Source organism: Pinus tabuliformis, chromosome 5_1 (genome assembly GCF_031772625.1).
Source record: "Pinus tabuliformis cultivar Carrire ecotype Pingquan chromosome 5_1, CPIR1, whole genome shotgun sequence".
Classification (NCBI taxonomy): Eukaryota; Viridiplantae; Streptophyta; class Pinopsida; order Pinales; family Pinaceae; genus Pinus; species Pinus tabuliformis.
In genome coordinates this window covers 619,454,183-619,469,406 of record NC_142305.1, presented here as the reverse complement: position 1 = coordinate 619,469,406, position 15,224 = coordinate 619,454,183, and the positions used below count along the sequence as shown (strand labels likewise).

Sequence of the window (15,224 nt, the reverse complement as noted above, 5' to 3'; positions counted from 1 at the left end):
GATAAGATTATACCAGCCTTCGAAATTTACTCAAACATTCAATTTAACCAGAATTTAACAATGTAAATGCAAAAAAACCTTGGAAATCCATTTGAAGACGTTTTTGGTCTGTTGTTGCTCCCGCTGCTGTTACCAAACCAACAATTTCCTTTTAGCCTGTTGTCACGCAAAGTGTCTAAGCAGCGCGACAACGCTCAGAGTAAGGGTTGTCACTCTTAAATCCTTACTCCGTTTAGACTCTCTCCTAGACAAGTCAAGGGGGGTAGTCCCTAGGTAAATGGATGAGGATAGCCTGTAAAGAACAAACTCTGGGAGATTTTAATGACGGACAACTTGATGAATGAATCTCGATTAATTCAGATAAATAGATTAAACGCCAATGTAAACAAGACACGACCACAAGATAAAAACAATTATAGACCAGTTCCTTCGATATTTGAATTATCCATCAATAAAACAAGCTATCCAGAACGAGTGTGAGTTTGTCTCCGCTCCCAGATCTGATGATCTGAGGCTCTCAGCAGCCAGATCTAACGATTTAGCACAAAAAAAAAATAAACAAGTTTTTTGAATTTTTAAAGGAGGTACTGAGCTCAAAAACCTCATGCATCACCCATAAAAATATCTTGTGATAAGCCTGAGATCAAATTCAAACTGGGCTCTTTAGAAAATGCGGATCGGGAGTTGGCTGGTTCAGCTGAGAACTTCCCCGAATGCCCGATGATCTAATAATCAAGGATTTTCCTGCAAAACTCAATTCAGCCGTCAACATAGAGTGAGAAAACAATAATAAAATTCAGATTTATTTCCTCAAAAATTAAAATTTTGCATTTATTTTCTCAAAATTTTGACTTTGACTTAACCCCAAGGACCAAGGCATAAAATTTAGCAAAATAATCAATTAACCTTAGTCCCTGGACCTGTTAAGATTAATTTTTTAAAGGATCCACGAATTTTACCTCTGGAAAATTTAAATTTACCTAGGACCTATGAGGGGATAAATTATTTTTCTAACCCTCAAGACACTTTACATCATGATTTTTACATTTTTACATCTCTAGGGGGAAAACCCATTTGCAAAGGACCCTCACAAACTACCTAGTTTTGCAACACAAATATAATCTAGCAGCTCAAGCAATTTGTAATAAAATAACCTAACCAAATAGTTAAGAATATTCCCAAATCACTTTTACATAGACTCGATCTAGAACACTAGGACTCCCCTAAGATTCCAATGACAAAATCCATTTCGACTTCGAGGTAGGCTGAAGGAAAACTCTGCCGACCATCCGAGAAAGGATCGGTGAGACAAAAAACCTCCCAGAATGTAGATCGTTAGCAGAAAACTAGGTTTACCTAGGTGATTAAATACACGACACGGATCTGTTGAGATTATTTACATTATACACATGGAGACTAGGTTTACATTATAAGATGATCCTCAGGCTGACAATGATAGTTGGATGGCAGGAACACGTCGATCAGGCACTATCCTTTTTGCGAAAAAGGGGGTGTACTGCTATGGGTCGTTGACACGTAGTGGTCAACATCTGGCTCTACTTGGGGACACGTTGCTGCACTGGAGGAATGTGAGAATCCAGAATCTGCATCCAACCAACACACAACAAAACATAATGAGCGTCCATCCAAAAATCATCATATAACGTTAAGCACAGGGAAGATATAAGCTCTTCATTTATTAACTAGTCTAACAACATGAAAAAGCAAATCTAACTACAAAATGAAACACTGAAATAACAGGGCATAAGGTTAGAAATACAATACAAAGATGCCCCATGGCATCAGATGTGTTCAATATAGTGCATACTGAGCATTTTCCTGCTTTCAAGCAAATTTGTCGGCTATTTCTCGGATGTGCCATGTCCAATCTTGCATATAGTAGGACTTTTTCCTATCCAAAAATCAAGCTGCTTACGGCCATCTGATGCATCAAATCGCTTTCTCATTCTCTTTCTCTTGCGTTTTTTCTTTGTGGCAGGCTGTATCACTGATGACATGGAACATTCTGCTTCAAAACTCTCAGATGAAGTATGTAAGATATGCGTGACATGTCTTTCTTCATTTTGCATCTGATTTTTATCGTTTTCAATTTTATCTTGGTCACCTTCAATTAACCACTTTTCAATGGAACAAATGACCTCCTCATAATAAGATGGAGCTTGTTGCAGCAGATAAGGAGGCTTCTGATCTGTTGACGTCTCCTTGTTTCTTTCATCCTCTGACTGCTGTTGAAATTTCTGTACCTGTATTGTTATGGCATCCATCTGGTTAGAGTGTTCAACCTTCATAGCATTGACTTCCTTGGCATAGTCTTCCCCCATGGTCAATAACTTATTCTGAAGGCATATCTGACCAAATTCTACATCTTTTATTACTTATTCATTCTTTGCTTTCATGCCATGAAACAATTTTGCATATGGTTCATCTCTTTCTTATGATTTGCTTGCATGGTAGCCAACTGATTATTATAATCGAATGTCATGATGGTCATTTCTTCGTCCATAGTTAATAACTTGCTTTGCATAGAATTAATTTTCTTGTCATGATTAGCTTTCATGATTTCCATCTCCTTATCATGTTTTTCCAGGTGGGTGTATAAAGTTTTCATATCCTTGACGTAATCAGTTACAAATTTTTCTTGATTAATCTCCATATTTTTTACTAGTCGCATTAGTTCTATAATTTGCTTATCATTTTCCCTTTCATGGTCAACTCTGATTTGATAACTTGTTCCTTGTTTTCCACTATCATGGATTTGATCTGCAACGGTACAGGTGGATGGCACATTCTGATATGGAGAATTATATTGAAATCTTTCATTGACAGCTCGATCATTCACAAGATCACTTTCATTCTGTTGCATAATTTTAGGGGCACAAGGCGAGCTATCTTGATAACCATATCTATCTTTAAAAGCATGGACGATATCTTGTAAAGAAGTGAAAGAATCTTCAGGACAATTATTAAACCAATTCAGAGCATCACCCTCTAAAGAAAAGGAAAATAGGCGCATTTTGACATCTTCATGATCACACTGGGGAGAACTACAATATATGAGCATTATACGAGTAAACCTACATAAATGCTTTCTAACAACATTTGAATCACCACGCGAGAACAAAGACAATTTATGAATTGCCACTTTTGGAATATTATGGAGAACATCAGTAAAATGACACGGGGTAAACGAATAATCCATGATGAAAAATGAGGGACCAATTGGATGATAGAGAGAGACATCTACTCAAAAAAATCAAGAGATCCACAAGAAGGGAGCTTCTAGTAGAAATTCTTGTAGAAATGAAAGAAGTGGAGTCGCCACTTGAACATGAATCTAACTCTAGTATCCAAAAGGCAACAAACAACCAGATATAAAGGAGAGCTTCTTGTCTAAGAAAAAATAAATGAACAGAAATGGAGTCGCCACCCAAACAAGAAACGAACTGAGATGTCCAAGTGCTAAAAGTGTAGATGAAACGATTAACGAGATGACGAAAGATAGGGCAATGAAAAGATCAAATGACGCCAGGAGATGTTGTGCTGCTTGACAAGCTAATGAATGGCGAAAAAGATGAAATGATTAAAATGATGTCGAGAAAACCAGGGACAGAAAAACTCTATCCTCAACAACGGCGCCAAAAATGTTGTCGCGCAAAGTGTCTAAGTAGCGCGACAACACTCAGAGTAAGAGCTGTCACTCTTAAATCCTTACTCACTCCGTTTAGACTCTCTCCTAGACAAGTCAAGGGGGGTAGTCCCTAGGTAAATGGATGAGGATAGCCTGTAAAGAACAGACTCTAGGAGATTTTAATGACGGAAAACTTGGTGAATGAATCCTGATTAATTCAGAGAAATAGATTAAACGCCAATGTAAACAAGGCATGACCACAAGATAGAAACAATTATAGACTAGTGCCTTCGATATTTGAATTATCCATCAATAAAACAAGCTATCCAAAACGATTTTCAATATGTGACAAAAAGTGACAATCATAGATAATCCACCAAAACGCTCAACACTGTATCATGCAAGATACCCAGATTTAAGACGATTATCGTTGATGACCAAGATCTAGATTCAATTAGCTTCCTTCAAAAGCCAAATATGATTAAAAATGTTTATCGCACCTTGATCATAGGAAAATCATAAAAATTGCATTTAATGACCAAATGACACTAAGGAACTTTAGGTTAATTTTTTTTTAATTATTCCTTAGGAATTTAATTCAATCAAAGGGTTAAAATCAAAATTTTTAATGAGCCATAGCCCACATTAAAAATTCTAGAGTTTAAGCGAAAAAGCCCTTGAATTTTATTTTAAATACTTAGTCACCAAATTTAGATTTATGATTTAAAGTTTTTCTTTTTTTCTTTTTTTTTAAATGTTTTTGGATTTTAAATATTTTAGATGTTTTTAGACTTCTGAAATTTTATATTTTTTAGATTTTTTGAAATTTTTAATGTTTAGAAATTTTTTAATGTTTTTTTAGATTTTTAACTTCTAGGATTTTATTTTTATTTTTATGATTTAGAAGTTTTTGAATGATTTTTTAAAGTTTTTTAATTTTAAATAAAAAAAATTCAAAGTCAAAATAAAACAATGAAAAATAAAATCTAAATAAAACAAAATGAAACCAAAATCGATTTTTTTTTAGGACAAAACAAACTTCATAAAATAAAAAATAAAAAAATAATAATAACGCTACCTATCTAACCCTATACAAATAAAAATAAAAAGTCGAAATGATTATGTTGTTTGTTGTTTGCAAGCTTGAAGAAGGGTCAACGACAGAGCTTAGAGACTGCGGAAGGTAGCCACAGAGATATTGGATAGTGGCAGATGGAGGAGAACGAGGCTCGATGTAGCTGTAGGTATGCGTGGAAGGGGTAGCGGAAAGAAGGGATGGGGCAGAGGAGGCACGCAGAGGCAGGGAATGAGGAAGGAGGAGCGAGCAGTGAGAGTGGAAAAGACAGGAGTGAGAGCGCGGATCAATGGAGGGTTTAGCTGCGTGAGGAGCTATGGGCAACTGCGAATAGAGTTTGAAGGAAATACGCAAGCTTTGCAGCTAGCATATGGGCAGGGGGAGAGATGTGCAGGTTATGAGGGCCAAGGGGAAGAAAAACAAATCGCAGGTTTGGCAACTCAACGAGGCTGAGGGATGGACGTGAGTGTTTGCAGGTGGAGCTATAGTGTATGAAGCAGTGTGGGGATTTTGGACGTTGGTGGATCGAAGGACAGTGTGTGAGGGAGTGACTGCGTGAGGAGCAGAGGAAGGAGCTGATCAAAAAACGCAGGGAAAGGGAGTAGCTGGGCAATGTTGAGGAGAATGGTTTGCTATGGTGAGGAATGGATGCGTGAGAGGCTTTAAAATGCAAATGGAAAATGCATATAACAAAGGGTAGTCTGAGAGGGTCCCTAAAAAAATTTCGAAATTTGAACACTGAACCCAAACAAATCTGCAAAAATGGTAACCCAGAAACCCCTTTTAATATAAACATTTTTCCCAAAAATCTTAATTAAGATTTTAAATCCTTCTGCTTCAGATTTGCTTGATAAAACCCTCACAAAATTTTCTAGATCTGAAAATAAATAAATTCCCTGCAAAAAAAGATGCTGATGAAAACCAGAAATCCAGATCTTACCCTCCAGGGCCTAGATCTGGACTCTGCACAACTTTCAGTTTCAGATCTGTAGCTGCAATACAACAAAAAATACCCAAACGATATACACAATGACCCAAAAAACACTAAAACCCTGAAAACCAAAGTCAGAAAACTGATCTATGTACGTAAATGGCAGATCTATCAAATCTAGGGAGTGTGAGTCCGACTCCGCTCCTAGATCTGATGATCTGAGGCTCCCAACAGCGAGATCTAACGATTTAGCACCAAAAAAAATAAATAAGTTTTTTGAATTTTTAAAGGAGGTACTGAGCTCAAAACCCTCATGCATCACCATAAAAATATCTTATGATAAGCTCGTGATCAAATTCAAACTGGGCTCTTCAGAAAACCCAGATCGGGAGTTAGCTGTTTCAGCTGAGAACTTCCCTGAACGCCCGATGATCTAATAATCAAGGATTTTCCTGCAAAACTCAATTCAGCCGTCAACATAGAGCGAGAAAACAATAATAAAATTCATATCTAATAGAAATACCTACTATTACATTCAAAACTTAAATTATCATTCAAACCCAAGCGACTGAGGAAGATACCTGTACTCAAATCACTTTTCAGAAGCTATTATTAATGGCAAAAAAGAAATTACGCACGAAAATAATACATCTTACAACATTTCCATGAAGAGTAACACCAGCAGAAATTAACCCCAAAGTCATTCTTTATTGCTCATAAAAAAGATTACAAGAGAAAGCTTTTCGCTTAGTACAAGATCAAAAGATCGGATGCTCCTGACTGACAAAATGACCTCCTATTTAAATATAAATCCTCGAACGGCTAGTTCGATTGATCCTTGTCAAAATGATCTCAACCGTTGATGAGGATCAAAATTTCTTTTAATCTCATCTGTCGAAATTTTAAATATTGAGGAAATTTCGAATTTTTCAATTAAATGCATTTTAATAAACTCAAAAATTTAAATTTTGCATTTATTTCCTCAAAATTTTGACTTTGACTTAACCCTAGGGACCCAAGGCATAAAATTTAGCAAAATAATCAATTAACCTTAGTCCCTGGACTTGTTAAGATTTAATTTTTTTAAAGGATCCACGAATTTTACCTCTGGAAAATTTAAATTTACCTAGGACCTAGGACTTATGAGGGGATAAATTATTTTTCTAACCCTCAAGACACTTTACATCATGATTTTTACATCTCAAGTGAGAAAACCCATTTGCAAAAGACCCTCACAGGCTACCCAGTTCTGCGACACAAACATAATCTAGCAGATCAAGCAATTTGTAATAAAATAACCTAACCAAATAGTTAGGAATATTCCCAAATCACTTTTACATAGACTCGATCTAGAACACTAGGACTCCCCTAAGATTCTAGTGCAAAATCCATTCTGGCTTTGGGGTAGGCTGAAGGAAAACTCTGCCGACCATCCGAGAATGAATTGGTGAGACAAAAAAACCTCCCGAAATGTAGATCGTTACTAGAACACTAGGTTTACCCTAGGTGATTACATACACAACACGGATCTGCTGAGATTATTTACATTATACACATGGAGACTGGGTTTACATTATAAGATGATCCTCAGGCTGACAATGATAGCTAGATGGTAGGAATACATCGATCAAGCGCTATCCCTTTTGCGAAAAAGGGGGTGTACTGCTATGGGTCATTGACACATAGTGGTCAACACAGCCTATTTGGGATCAACCTATCTGGTTCCCAACTCCAAAAAACTTCAAAATTGAGGTTTTTTGGCCCCCATGCCCAAAACTCTAAGAACAATTGCTCAAATTTATTGCTCTGTCCATGGCTCTTTGTATTTCTTACTTTGTCTTGGCGTCATCCCCCAAAAGACCAATTTTCAATTCCCCTTCTAATCTACTCCTCTCCTTGAATCCTCAAGGTTCCTTCCTTGTCCCATAATCTCTTCATTGCCTTAAATAGAATATTGTCCAAAATTTTGTAGGCGTTCACCGCCTTCTGACAAGATGGGTTAATAGATTTGGGGCACTGCCTTCATTTAACGACCAAGACTCTATTTATAATCCTATATGAATTGTATTTCATAATTAATTCATTTAAATTTTATTTCTTTTAGATTGTAAAATATCTATATTATGATTTCTTTTAGTTAATATAATATTTATATTATAATTCTTTTAATATATATATATATATATATATATATATATATATATATGCATTATAATCTCCCTTTTGTACGATATAATTATATTTCCTTTTATACTTTGTGTAACCCATTATATTTACTTTTATTTCGTTTAATATATTCTAGCTATATATTATGATGGCGATATAGACATTAAGTACCCTACTTAATATATTCATTATATCTGGTGAGTTAAGTATTTACTTAGTACTTTAATAATTGATTCATTATACTTGGACACAATTTTTTTATTATAATTAGTTAGGATGTATACTAGTGTAGTACATGCGATGCATGCATATGTAGCTATCATATGCATGTTAATATTCCTATGTTATATGTAACTTGAGATGATCATTACAGTGGAAAGCATGAACTTCAAGTACTTATACACCCCCAACATCTTCTAGTATAACTTATTTACAATTTTACATAGAAATGAATTAAAAGTCATGCCCATCGGGAATTTTTAATTATTTAAAAAATCCTATAAAAATTTAGCCAATTTCAGTGGCGATTTAGATATGTCCTAGCACGTTAATATGCATTGAGTGGAAAAACTTAGTCAGTTATTCATCACTGAAAAGTGAGAATAATTAGCTAAGTGAAAAAAAACACTCTAGAGTGAACTCACTTGATGACTGGAACCTGGGTCCCAAGTCGCCTAACCTTGTTACAAAATTTCATCATGCTATCAATGTTTAATACAATTCTCGGCAGGGTTGGGAATTTGAGAATGTAGAGAAGGAGAGAGAAAAGGGGCACAGGTGCCTTGTTAACTTCTGGACTTCAGATTTTGCTTGGTACAACCTAGCAGATAACAAGGTGCAATCCTCTGGGTGCCATCAATAGTATCTCAATTAAAACCTTATATTTCACTTGGACTTTGACTAGAGAATCCATAGCCCCTAAGGCACTGGTCTATCATTCTTCTTTAACCTAAAAATCAAAATTTTCTTCATGTTTCCCTTTTTTGCTTTGTCTGCACCTAGGTTTTGATTGAGAAATTTTAAATCTAGGCTGGTAGATCTATGTTCTTTCCATGCCATATTATCTAGTAGATCTTGTTAATGCTGATTGGCCCTCTCATGGTATATTTTAAACTCAGCATCATGTTGTGATTGATCTTGGTTGACTGTTTTATTTCATTAATTGTAATCATAACATTGAACTAACTTCCAAAGCACATAAATTCACATGTATCACTGAACTTATTTCATTCGCTTATGCTAGCTGCTCTTCCTGAGTTTGACACTCATTTCTAGCAGTCATAGCTTGATTGATTTATTTCCAAGCTTGTTGATCACACCTCGATTATATTGACATTTTCCAACACTTTATTTACCATCCTTCATTTCATGCCTATAATAGACTGACAAATGCTCTGAAATGCTTTGATGCTCCATGCTAATACTCCACACTAGCTATCAATCTCAGTGAGACTGAGACTGATACTCCGAGCTAGCTATCAATATTCCATAGAGACTGAGATTGATAGCTAGCGTGGACTATCTATGGTGGTTTTTGGTTTTGTTGGGTTGTGACTAGTACTGTCCCATTCAGTAGAGTTTATTTGTAGTATGGAGTGTTGCTGTCCAAACTTGTTAGAACTTTGGTCTTCCTACAACTTTGATAACAAGGACATAGGATTTTGTTGGCGACTAGAATAGGGTTTTCACCTGTAGAACTTCTAATATCTCAGACTTTCATGTGTGATTGATCTTGTTCTTGACAGGGCTTGAGTGAATAGGCCTTGGATGATCTTGTGTCCAATTCACTTTCTATCTTTTCCTGTTCTTTGACTCCATAGAAGGCATTGGTTATTGATTAAACTTTTTTGATTTTGGCATTTTAAATGAATTTTTATCTCAAGAAACAAACACTTTGCAACTTAGGCATATTAGATTATGCAGATAGGTCATTTTTCAGTCTGTTTTAGGCACATTACATCAACCATTATATTGCTGTAATTTTCGTTTTGTTGCAGAAACAGAGACCTATTTCTTGGTTTCCAAGCACTGAAGTCCTAGGAAAAATCATTAAAAATACAAACACACTCAAAAACAAATTACAATAAAAGCCTTTAAATTCCGAAAAACAATCATAATTAGTTACTGTATTTTTCAATTTCACATTTAGAAAAGCATATTTTTATCATTATAATTTCTTTGGGTTGTATGCCCAATTTTATATTAACTTTTTGCATCAGTTTTTATGCCATTTTCAACCTCAAAACATAAATTAAAGCGTGCTGTAAATTCTGTTTTGTTACTTTTTTGGCTCATTTTTCGAAGCATAATTGCATTAGATTTTGTTTTCTCAGCGATATGTAAAGGTTGCATCACTTTCTGTGCATTTTTTCGGTTCTTAAATCATTTATTATTTGCTGTCTTTGGCATCTTTTGTTCAAATTTTTTAGGGCAATGAGCCGTGATTTTGATTTAAGTTCACTAAATGGTTATTACATCATAGTTCAACTCCTAAATTCATCCAAGGATCCCCCATGATTAGCAAGCACTAACCCGAAGTGCAGGGAAAGAGTATGTGGTGACAGTGTACTATTTCCAGTTATCTTATAAATGGACAGTTTCAAGTGATAACATGCGTATAATTTCAATTTTTTCCATATGTGACCATGAACTTCATCGCCAAGGCTGGGTATACAAAAAGGCTTGTTGTCTATGTCGTTAATGTTGATAAGTTTATGGGCAATGCCCGAGTCTGAGCACTGTCGTGATATTTTTCTTCATGTATCCTTTCACTTTCAAGATATGCGATTGCTCAAGACCAGTTATAGCAACCAATGATATTTTAGGTATCTGTCTATCTTCTGATTCAGAGTTGACATCACCACTAATCATCCTTTCATCTGTTTCATCTAAGCCTTCAATGGAAATTCCTGATTCAGCTTCTTTCTGCGCCTCACAATTATATAGTTTCTTCGTATTGCATTTCCGTCTGAGAATCCATTTTCACTCCATCTATTACATTAATTTTTCATTTTCCTTATTCTTTCTGAATTTTGTTGCTTAGTGTTTTCATGTGGATGAGGTGGTATATAGTAATATACCTGGGTTTTTCTTCGTCTGCTGAGTGCATAGCTCAAACATTTATTCTCATAAGCTCTTTTGTCAGGTGCATAATAGGATTGGCATATATTCACAATCTTCTTTTCTCCCAATTTTGCCTTCGAGTCTTGCTTTGCTGATGGATTTAAGGTTATGCATCTTGGTTTCATTTTTATATAACCATTCAGTCAGGTGACATAAGTTCAAATTAGTTGTTTTTGGGTTAGTCTTGGCATTTGTGTTGCTAGTATTTCTTATTTACGTGTGTAGTTCCACATTCCTTTTTGTTGAAAATGGGTAAATTTCCAAAACACCTCCTTTCCTTCATGTTTTGGAATCCCCACGAGAATCTGTCTTTAATGTGTCACAACTTACAGTTACATTGGTCAAGTAGGTTTTCCACCAAATGTACCAATAATAAGTAGGCCTTGAGTCTTCCGCAACTCAAGATACTCATGCCTCACCCATCAAATTTTGACATTTCAATTTTTACTATGTGATTATGGAATGGTTTGAAACTTTGACCAAAGATATTTTTCAAATCTCATCGTGTAGTACCTACTTTATCTTCAAATTTCTATTTAATTATATAAGGAATATTTTTTTTTTTAAATATTACAGTAAAAATATTAAATTTTTTATGAGAAGCTTCACCTCAGATTCTTGAATCTCAAGCTAGAAATGTGTCATTACTTTTCCTTAATTGAATAGCAGGGACGACTGAATTGAAACACATCAAATTAATTGCGATTTAATATTCATGTATATGCACACATTGTGAGCCCACTGCACACTGCGTTCTCAAACACTAGATATTTAGATAGTAATTTGATTAAATGGCCTAGACAAAAAGGGCTTATACATTGTGGAATAGTTTGTATTGTGAGCTAGAGTCCAAGTATCAAAACGTGAAGCGAATTCCAAATTTACAAAGGGTTTAATAGTTATTTTGAGATGTAGAGATGGTACCTTTGTTTCTAAAGGACTCAGAAAATTTGGGGCTTTTCAAGGAATAGGACACAAATTAGGAAAATGCAAGTTTTAAACATACTATGGTAGGGAGGCATGGCTAAGCCTGTTGGGATGGATAAAATTTGTGTTTTCTCAATTGAAAATATATTGTTGATAAGTTCATAGATTGTTATTATATACAAGCATTTTGAAGGAAAATTACATTAGTCTTACAGCTTATGATACAGAGCAATTGTCACTTTTGAAAAATGGAAAACACGGGAGCTTGCTCTCAAGTAGTTCTTAGTGAAGCCTTAGGAAAGTTCTCAAGGATTGTTTGTAGTGTGTCATAGCATGGGAGGGCCTTTATTATGATGGTCACAATTCTTATATGTGTGTTTTCGTAGTAGCTAGCGGCTGAGTAATAGCGTCGGACACATTGATTGAATCACCAATTATATTGATCTTAGATTCTTGCCCTGCATTGGAATTGAGATTGATATCCCTAATTTCATTGAGCTGATGATGGTTCGAGCAAAAGAGAGAGTAGGGAGCAACATTATGGCATATTACAAAGGCAACAGCTAGTTAGCCCAGGCCCATATAGATGCATCGTCATTGATGAATCCTTGTTAGTTTGTTCTTTTCACAAACATGGCACACATTTCAAGTTGGAATGTTCTTATTAGCTACAGCATGTGATTTAACATGCCTTTGGTTTAGATCTTGAGCTGGTGAGACTCTTAGTTCAAACCTCCATTTGTTAGAGATGATAAGATCTGCGCTCAAAAATATCTCTACTCTCATTTGGGAGGACCCATAGTTTGAGGAATATGAAGTGACTGGCAAAACTCACGGTGTAGAGCTTATTAGCTTGATTTGCCAAATTGGAGGACATACATGTGTGCATGCAAAGAAGGCAAGTGCACTGGGCACTGGTGCATAGATATCATATGTTGAAGGTTATGTGCGTATTGATTGAGGTGCATTCGAGCATAGTGGCATTAAATTAATATATCGAAATGAACAGTTCTTTTATGGAATAGTTGTTGAAGCTATGCATAATTTGACTATGATGATTGCATGTCTCAGAAAGGGTTTACCTTCATGTTAACTGCAACCTGTTTGGTGAGACTTGATGTTTGGATATCAATTCAAATTCAAGGCGAAAAGCTTCGTTGAAAGGGATTGTGTCTTTTGAACATATATTTGGCACAATTAAGTCATGCATGATTTAATTTTACTTTGTTGGTACTTTCTCTAAATTCTTGGAAGCTGACAAATATGTTCCTTGAAAAACTTGTGAACTTTTATGGGATGAATAGTTTGGGAAGTTTGAATATATGGTAAACGAAGCAAAAGTGAACAACACTAAAAACGGGATATTCTGAGAAAGAGTTTTAAAATTTGAGCTATTGAAAGAATTGATGTCAATAAAGGGAGTGCCTATACTAATTTAAAAAGCATTCAAATGTCATTTTTTTTATGGTTTCAATTGTCTATTAAATAAGACCAATGGATCAATGCGATCTTGTTTTGCAGTCCAGTTGAAATGCATGACGGTATTTTAGCTCAAGGGCTCATTCAAGTAAGCAATTTTCTATTGTTTTGAGTTGACATTGTCCAAGGTTTTCTCGTTGTTGAACTAATAGGATGCAGAGTAGAGGAAGATTATATAAGTGTTTGTTTATTATTCATGCCAACACATTTATGATTTACTGAATAGTTTGCAGAAGAGTATGCAAAGAAAGGTTTGGTTAACTTGAAAAAAGTTTTTACACCTGGAACTTTATGTGTACCCAAAACACAAAACGAATTGAAGGAAGCTGAGTCCATTCACAAGGTTTGTTTCATTTGTCTTGTTGATTAATGGTCCTTTTTGTGTGACGTATATGCATCTCACTATATGAGTTTGTTGTTAAAGGTTCTAGGTCTCTATATTTGGTTGAGCTTCCGCTTGGAGGAAAGTTTTCCAAATCGAGAATTGGCATATTCACAGAAAGCACTTTGTGGCATGTATGTTAGCAACTTCTTTTTTTTCAATCCTTGCATTTCCCCTTGATTGAGTTCAACATGTTTTAATAAGTCAGATACTTTTTTTTGTCATCTAATTGGAGGTAAATTCCAGGCTGATCGAAGAGTACTTGGAAAGATTGGGATACCGAAAGCCCGATATAAAGAGAGGCATTCAAGAGTCAAACATTTCTCTCAAGGGAATAGAGGCTTTCTAAAGGGAGCCCGATTTGTGGTTTTGTACAGGTTTTCATTTATTATATTATATAAATTATGTTTCTCTTTCTTAGCACGGGTCTGTTCTTTAAATTATGAATGATTCTTCACTACTAGTCTTGGCTGATTTAAATTATTTGCTCCTTTGTTTTGCTTTGAATTCTGTTTTTTCTGTCTCTTATTTATTCATCATACAAGTGATTTCCCCAATACCAAGCTATCAGCCAAGTTAGGTTCTTTGATGATTTTTTTTTTATTTGGAAAGATTCATGTTCATAAAGAATTATTTAAAAAAAGACTGACCGGCACAATTACGAGGAAAAATATGGTTGGAGAATCATTATTTAAAGAAAAATTGGGATGTAGTGTCTCAAATGTTTTTGAATAATTCAAGAATAGTTGGTAAGTTTTAGTGTTTTTGACTTTCATTCAAAATTAGCATTTTACATTAGTTTACATATGCATAATTCCATTTCTGTACATATGACAGTTAATTCAGGAATAGTTGGTAAGTTTTAGTGTTTTTGACTTTTATTCAAAATTAGTATTTTACATTAGTTTACAAATGCATAATTCCATTTGTGTACATACGACGGTTGCTGGGTTTACTCAAGTTCCCTTTACAAGTCTTCCCATCCCATGATGTTTTAAAAAGAAAATGGTTTTTTTGAAATGACTTAATGCAAAGGTATTTTTGATTAATACATTATTTAGAAGATTACAGAAAATCATGTATTTAATTGCACAAGAGGCATTCTACAATTCCATATAGAGTAGATGTGTAGGTGTAATGTAAGAAAGTTTGTCAACATTTTTACATATTGGCTCAATATTTTGAATTTATATTAATATGTTCAATTTATAAAAAGTAAAAGATTTGTAAATATTACTCAATTAAATAATGATAAAATGTTAAAACTAATATAGAACCTAGTATGGGCAAGATGTTAAATTGTTAAAAGTAATAAAAACAGTAAAATTCAATTTTTTATGTTGTAATTTTGTTTTTATTCAAAAATAAATAAATTCACAATATACATATCACATTAAAATATATAACATATAAATAATAGTTATAACTTAAGATCCATTTTCCTTATAAATTAAAATAATGATTATCTAACCATATGTAAATTTAATTAACA

At 34.6% G+C, this 15,224-nt stretch overlaps 1 protein-coding gene across 2 annotated transcripts in view; it reads left to right on the top strand.

Moving 5' to 3' along the window:
• Positions 1 to 14,095, top strand: part of ATSUV3 (ATP-dependent RNA helicase) — a 405,120-nt gene extending 391,025 nt beyond the window's left edge. For both annotated transcript variants that reach the window (XM_089432621.1, XM_089432620.1), the window contains 4 exons: positions 13,393 to 13,438; positions 13,577 to 13,693; positions 13,775 to 13,866; positions 13,979 to 14,095. In XM_089432621.1, the coding sequence (XP_089288747.1) occupies positions 13,393 to 13,438; positions 13,577 to 13,693; positions 13,775 to 13,866; positions 13,979 to 14,081 (358 nt within the window). In that variant the 3' untranslated portion in view covers positions 14,082 to 14,095. The remainder of the gene's footprint in view (positions 1 to 13,392; positions 13,439 to 13,576; positions 13,694 to 13,774; positions 13,867 to 13,978) is intronic.
• The last annotated feature ends 1,129 nt before the right edge of the window (positions 14,096 to 15,224 follow it).